Here is a 6973-nt window from a genome sequence, read left to right on the forward strand (position 1 = left end):
TAGGCTGCGGCCAGGGCTGCACCAGTCTGTTCCCAGCAGTGGGGTTGGTTGGGCTACACTTGGGGCGGGCAGCGGTGTCTGCAGCGCTGGGAGGGAGGCTACAGGAGGGGGGGGGGTTGCAGCCACCCCAAAATTTGCTGTAGCCCCTCCAACCCCCACTCCCAGTGCTACCACCACCCACCCCGAGTGAAGCCTGGACCAGCCCTGCCACTGGGAAGAGCTCAGCGCAGCCCTGGCCCCAGCCTGCAGCAGCAGCAGCCCACCTTCTCCCCATGCGCAGATCCAGGGGCACACACCTCTATGCCCTCCTAAGGTGTATGCAGCAGCAGGAGCCGCTGCCCACCCCCTACACCCACAGACAAGCTGCTTGCAGCTCCATCCTGCCCCAGCCCCACCCTCACCACAGGGGCCTCAATCTGCCCCTCTCCCCACCCCTTCCATCCCCCCAACCCTTTCACCACAACAGACTTACCAGCTGAACGCGGCTGGTCTCCATGCTGCTGGGCTGAGCTTCTCGCTGCCTGCATGCTGCAGTGCAGCTGTGCACATGCACAGGGCATTTATTAGCCACATTAGCCAAAAAAAGCCAATTGCTGATGCTGTAAATTTTCCTTATATCTGTGCTGATCCAATATGGCACCGATGTATTGGTGCACCTCTAATAACCTTGGTCCAATTGCTGCCATTTAGCTAACTTCTCAATCATGCTGGTAGTTTACAGTGGGGGTGAAGAAAAAGGAACATTACTGGGAAGGAGACTAATCCAGGGGCAGGCAGTTATTTCAGGCAGAGGGCCGCTTACTGAGTTTTGGCAAGCCACTGAGGGCCTCAAGACAGGCAGCCAGGGGCAGCTAAATATTAATTTTCTAAATTTTTTAGGGGCCCCGTGGGCCAGATAGAATGGCCTGGCGGGCCGTATTTTGCCCACCCCTGCTATAATCCATTAGAAACAATTACTTTAAACATGGAAGTTGCCCATTAAACTATAGTACAATCTTGCTTCTATCTCTCTGTGGCTTTCTCCATAGCTTTAATGTTTTGTGAACTGTTGTTACATCACTACATGGTGACTGTAAGGAGACCCTGAAGCCAGTACAGGGAGCTTTATCGTCTCCCAGTTTTCTAACAGGATCACTTTGCAGGTGAAAAGCTGTTTTTCCATAGTGCTTTGGCCAAACAGACATTCAAGCCAAGGTTCGGTATTCTTGTACTTTAACAATAGGCTGTACCCAACTAACAGGTAGTTGAGGTGCAATTTATAGAGTTCCCCATTTTGTTCCCTGCAACACAAGGACTGTGCAATTATTTGTTCTGTTTGTTTGGAGCTCATGGAATGAATATCTTCGTTCCAGCACACAGCAGCTGGTGCAGAAGGAGGAGGCCAGTCCCTTGTCTCACCTGGCTCTTGCCTGGAAGATTTCCGTGCTACTCCTTTCATCGAATGCAATGGCGCCAGAGGAACCTGCCATTATTTTGCAAACAAGTACAGCTTCTGGCTGACAACTGTTGAGCAGAACCAGCAGTTTGTCAGTGCTCCTCCCTCAGAAACTCTGAAAGCAGGGCAGCTTCGAACACGAGTGAGCCGTTGCCAAGTATGCATGAAGAACTTGTAGCAAAACCAAATGAAACAGCAACAGAAAACTTCCAAGTCCAAACCTCAATGATTTGAAGAAATAGGAAACAGATCAGCCTTTTCTGTGCTGGGTTTTATGGATGGGTTATGACAGTTAAGAAAATATGGAAACTGTCTGCAAGTCCATGAGGAACATGACTTAACACAGAAGAAAAGAGGGATACACTAATGCTCTGAAAGCCGTTTTATGGAACATGGTGCTTCATATTTGTTTGTCTGTTCCTGGCTACCTCAGAAAGTGTCTGTGCCTTTCATTCAGTTGGCACAGTGACAGATATTTCACATTACACTGCCCATCTATTCTAGATGCTCTTCTTTGGCTAGTTAAGAGGGTGTTTTTTTAAACAAGTCTGTGTTTCACTGATGAATTGTCTTTGCAGAAAAAGCACCTGATCTGGCTTGGGGAAATGGACCTTGATTTTGCAATGACATGTGCAACTGAAGTAGATTTTCAATAGGAGAAGAACTGAACTTTGAAGCAGTTAAAGTGAATCATTGTCTCAGGTGTAAGTGTTAGGCTGGTTTGCCTGGGAAGGTCCTAGTTTTAAAGATGAGCTACTTCATTTAGCAACTGGGAGCACTCTTTGGGTTCTGGCTTACTCTGGTGACGTCAAAAGTTATCCTGGTGAAAACTTGTGGATCTTTGTATGTCCCTGAGCTGAAAGCCATTTTTTGTTATTATTCACAGCTTCTCTCTGAACTGTCATGTAAAATGTATGATTCAGGGTCTGCAGTTACCCTTTTTCACTCTAGCAGCATATTAATTCTGGTGTGACCACCAGAATAATTCAATATGTGTATAACATTTTCTTTCCGAGGTAGCCTTTGGCACAGTTATTTTCTAAGTCTTTGAACTGTGTATCTTTTAAAATGTAGAAGCTTTACAATACAGCATTCAAGTTCATGAAAACATGGAAATAAGCTGTTATTGGATATATGTTTATACAACTAAAACACCTTGTGCTGTATTCCTCATCCTCTAGGATTTATTTCTGCAACTCACTATCTTTTAAAAAATTATTATATTTTTAATTCACTGTTAAATAGTCAAATTCCCTGCAGGGTGTAATTACACATCAGGTATCACTGATTGGCCATTCTTTAAAATACATAGGAAAATCCCGTATGCCAATCTTGTGAATTAGTAACTAGGACTTAAGCTGTTATTATCAGCTTCTCTTTCTGCAGTAAGTTTGATGAGGCCACTATGTATGAACATATTAGGAGATGTGAAATAAGTGCCTTGTAAATTCCCTAAGGACAGACTTCTACAGAAATTGCTACTGGTGTGAAGCTGAGGCTCTCTTTTTACCACATGATGATGATTCTTTATTACAGGCTGAATAGATCTTCTCCAGTGAAGTCCTTAGGCACGTGCTGTGCTTTTACCAACATCGACTCGACAGGGTAACAAGGCAACTGTGTCATTTGTCCATGTGCAGATTTGAGACAACTCTTTTATATTTAGTCAATTGAAGCAAATTCACAAAATATAGCAACATACAACCTATGAAAAGCTTAAGAAATTTATTAGATGCACAGATAAAGTGCTGTAACACAAACTCATGTAAATCTATTTAAAAATAAATAAGATACTGTGTTAAACCACCCTTGACTCTTTTAACTCTGAAACAAAATAAAAAAAAATCAACCTAACATTTTAATGATTTGAACTTAAGGTCAGGGTGAAATATCTCATAACTATAGCAATGATCGTGATCCAGACCTGCAAATAGAGTCTCCTGTTCCTTTTCAGGCTTCTCAGAAACAGGAAAGCCATTGCAAAATGTATACGTTAGACATAGTTCCTTTCACAGAAACATTTTTGTAATAAAGTGTGGTTGCTCAAATACATGTTAAAATATTTAACAAGGAAATAATCTTCTCCTGATCCAGTTGATCTTATAACAAGACAGCGTATTTAATTGTATGATGCAGCCCACAGGAGGGAACCAAAGTAAACATCCTCCCTTAGCGCAATACTGTTTTTTGTTTTAAAAGCTAAACTATTGCATTATAATATGAGAGCAAGAGTACCCATTGGGACAATCCCTGTCTTTAAAGGTAGAGCCCAGTAATACACCACAGTCATTAGTCTGATTTTGTCTTCACCTCAAAAGGTTCACATCTCTTTGAATAAGATTTGCACTGGAAAGAGATTCTCTTTATGCATCAGACTACAGGATCCATACCTTCTCTTTCCTTCTGGGGAAGATCTTCTTAAACCATTGTTGTCCGAGCTGTGAATGCTACTAAAATTTGTGCTCTGTCCTTAATTTCAGGCACTTTAGGGCTAAAATGGCTGTTTAAGTCAATATAATATGTTCAACACAGAAAAGTCATTACAGCTTCTTTCATACACTCAGGATCTCAAACTCTTCCTCCAATTCAAATAGTTTGTCAGTAGATTCTATGAGTTCTGCCAACAAAAATTGAAACAGTTGTTGAATTCCAAAACATACTTACTGCTTTTTACTTCGGAAGATTTTTTACAGCAAAATTTTGTAGGTCTGAACTACTCTTTGCTAGAAATCATATTTAACCTCCTGATGACAACTGTCTGGAGCTCAAGTTACTAAAAGCATTAAAGAATATCACATCTTGTAAGAGCCTGACATTTAGCAAAATATAACTATTCCACCTTTGATTAATTTTCATCCCAGTACAATGCGGAACATATTGCTAGAGTAGTACACTCAAGTTAGTATTGTACCTGCTCCTGTTGTTGTCACTTCTGGTTTAGTTGGAGGTATGAAAGGAGGCCAATGTGGTGGATGCTTCTGGACTAACTCAAACATCCGCAGACTCTGCTGCTTTAGAATCTCCTGGGAATAAAGCACTTTTTTTTAAAAAAGACGCAGCAAATTAATGGAACTTCAGATACTAGAATTGACTGGTTAGTAAAAATTGCGAGGTGGAAAACAAAAAGGAAACCCAACCACCTTCTGCAGATATGACAGTTATAGTTTGTGATCCTCTTTAAGACTCCTGTTGTATGGTTCCATATGTAGTGACCTTCCCCAGTTAGGAGCAGGCACAGAAGACTGAACTTTGCAAGCTGTCACAAGTTGTCAGCTACGTTATAATTAGCTCTGAAATCAACACTAGCTATAATTGTTCACGAGCAGAAAACTGATAGGAATGTATTTCATCCTATCCCTATCTTTTAAAAGGGAAGGAAATGGCTCCCCATTGGATTTTAAAATCAAATGCATTTCTGAATGACAGGAGCAAGGGACAAACTCGGTAGCTCCAGAAATTAATGGATTTTGAAGGATCGTTTTTGTTCTAGAGACTGGCTCTTATTACAGCCAAAGTCCACGGTAGTTCAGCCTGGAGAATAATGTCAAGCCTAATTTAAAAAAGAAATTAAAAGAGTTTACAAATGTCTTCCTGGAGAAATCTTCAGCTGGTTTTACAGATGTTTCCTGCGGTCTGAAGTCACTTGGTGTTTGGCTTTAAAACATACCACAAACACACACCAGTGTCTTAAAAATGCAAGTGTTATCTCAAGTATTGGTCCTGCAAGAGTCTGAAAATCTTCAGCACCCACTGATTCAATGGGAGTACTTCACAGAATCAGACCTATGCTACTCAACAAACTATGTTACCTTTATGGTTAGACACCTAATAGAACATCACAAATAAGAAGAGACAAGTGTCACAGAAAAGCAGTTAAAAATACAAGAACTAGATTTTAAAAGTACATATCTTTAGCAGCTTAAAGAGATGTTAAGTTACTTTAAAGATGTCTCTCTTTACCCACTTTCCAAATGACACTGGTTTTCAAAGCGTTGTATATAGCTTTTGCTCAGCACGTCAACAGCATGCACCTCCCTTTTCACCTTAACTGTATTCTTCTATCCCAAAGGAGGCATGTGACACATTTAAATACTATACACAGGGACATTTCAAGGGAAATTAACATTTTACCAAAACAATGTGTGCACACTTTGATGTGGATTATATTAAGAAAACATTGCATGATTACCTTTTGTGCAAGACTACACCAGTTATCGAAGTCCTTCTCTTCTTTACAAAAGAAGCCCTGGGGGGAAAAAATACATACTTTCATTTGCAAGTTGTAAGCAAACACGATATTAGCAAATAACACAGAATAGAGCTCATGTTCTGCCATAGCACATATGATCATTAGGTGCAAGATCCATGGTATGTAGGAGATTAGGGGACAGATCTTCAGTTGGTGCAGAATGGCAAAACAAAACGCAAGGCAAGAGACAGACATGAACATGACGTTTACTGCTCTTCCTCTTGAACACAGCCTGTATTACCTCCCCTACTGCCCTGTCTTGTCTATTTATATTATAAACTCTCTGGAGTCAAGACTAAACATGTTTGCAGAGTGCCTTGAATAGGGACCCCACTCTTGATTTTGGGCCTTTATGTTCTACCATAACACAAACAACAGTAACAGCCTCATTCAATGGATGAGATTTACAACAGCTGTAAATCTGGCCGCAAATTAATACCTGCCGTAGGGTGAACTGCCATGTAAGTTACACTGTCAGGAAGGTGACTGCATTGTGAACTGTTGCTTATTATTAAATGGCATGACTGACTGCTTCACCTTCTGGCTTGTGTATCTGCATGGTTAATTATTAAGCAAATATTTTTCTAGTAAAAAGAGTAGGGTTACTAATAATAAATATGCTAACAGGAACTTTTTATATTTCAAAAAGGTTTAGAAATACTGGGGCCAGAGAAGAATTAGGAGTAACCCAACTGAAGTCAATGCTTGCAACTCAAGCATGCAAAATCTGAATTGGAGTCCCCAGACATCACAATATTCCTGTAGAGCAGGGGTGGGCAAAGTACGGCTCATGAGGCCATTCTATCCAGCCCACAGGGCCCCTAAAATATTTGGAAAATTAATATTTGTCTGTCTTTGGTTCCTGTCAAAAATGACAGAAACCAAGGGCAGTAGGACCCAGGGGAAGCCTGGTGGGCTCCCACAAAAGCAGGGCCCCCCCAGCCAGAAATCCCAGCAGGGGCTTCTGGCCTGGGACCGTGTGACTGCACCGTGCCAGAACCTCAGGGCAGGGGGGGCAAGGAAGGAGCCAAGGGAAAAGCAGTTCCTCCCCTGCCCCATGGCTGGTGTTCCCTGCTGCACCTGCTCACAGCCCGCGTGGGGCTGTCTGGAGCAGGCACAGGCAGCCCCAGGCAGGCTTCAAGCAGCTGCGATGTGGAGCGCCAGCCACGGGGCGGGCAAGGGGCCGCTTTTCCCGCACTCAGCGCCAGCTTCTAACACGCCCTCACAGCCAGCTTGGGCCCCACGCTGGCTCCGGATTCACCCATTGGGGCTGTGCTGCGGCGGCAGCA

General features: G+C 42.5%; 2 protein-coding genes across 5 annotated transcripts in view; one reads left to right on the forward strand and one right to left on the reverse strand.

Moving 5' to 3' along the window:
* The window catches only part of COL4A6 (collagen type IV alpha 6 chain), a 183175-nt gene extending 179934 nt beyond the window's left edge, over positions 1–3241 (forward strand). For all 3 annotated transcript variants that reach the window (XM_019540429.1, XM_019540430.1, XM_019540432.1), the window contains one exon: positions 1353–3241. In XM_019540429.1, the coding sequence (XP_019395974.1) occupies positions 1353–1613 (261 nt within the window). In that variant the 3' untranslated portion in view covers positions 1614–3241. The remainder of the gene's footprint in view (positions 1–1352) is intronic.
* Positions 3144–6973, reverse strand: part of ATG4A (autophagy related 4A cysteine peptidase) — an 18586-nt gene continuing 14756 nt past the window's right edge. For both annotated transcript variants that reach the window (XM_019540433.1, XM_019540434.1), the window contains exons 11-13: positions 5625–5681; positions 4347–4458; positions 3144–4052 (exon numbers count right to left, since the gene is read on the reverse strand). In XM_019540433.1, coding sequence (XP_019395978.1) covers positions 3988–4052; positions 4347–4458; positions 5625–5681 — 234 coding nt within the window. In that variant the 3' untranslated portion in view covers positions 3144–3987. The remainder of the gene's footprint in view (positions 4053–4346; positions 4459–5624; positions 5682–6973) is intronic.

Source organism: Crocodylus porosus, unplaced genomic scaffold (genome assembly GCF_001723895.1).
Source record: "Crocodylus porosus isolate Cpor-Errol unplaced genomic scaffold, CroPor_comp1, whole genome shotgun sequence".
In the NCBI taxonomy this organism is placed as follows: domain Eukaryota; kingdom Metazoa; phylum Chordata; order Crocodylia; family Crocodylidae; genus Crocodylus; species Crocodylus porosus.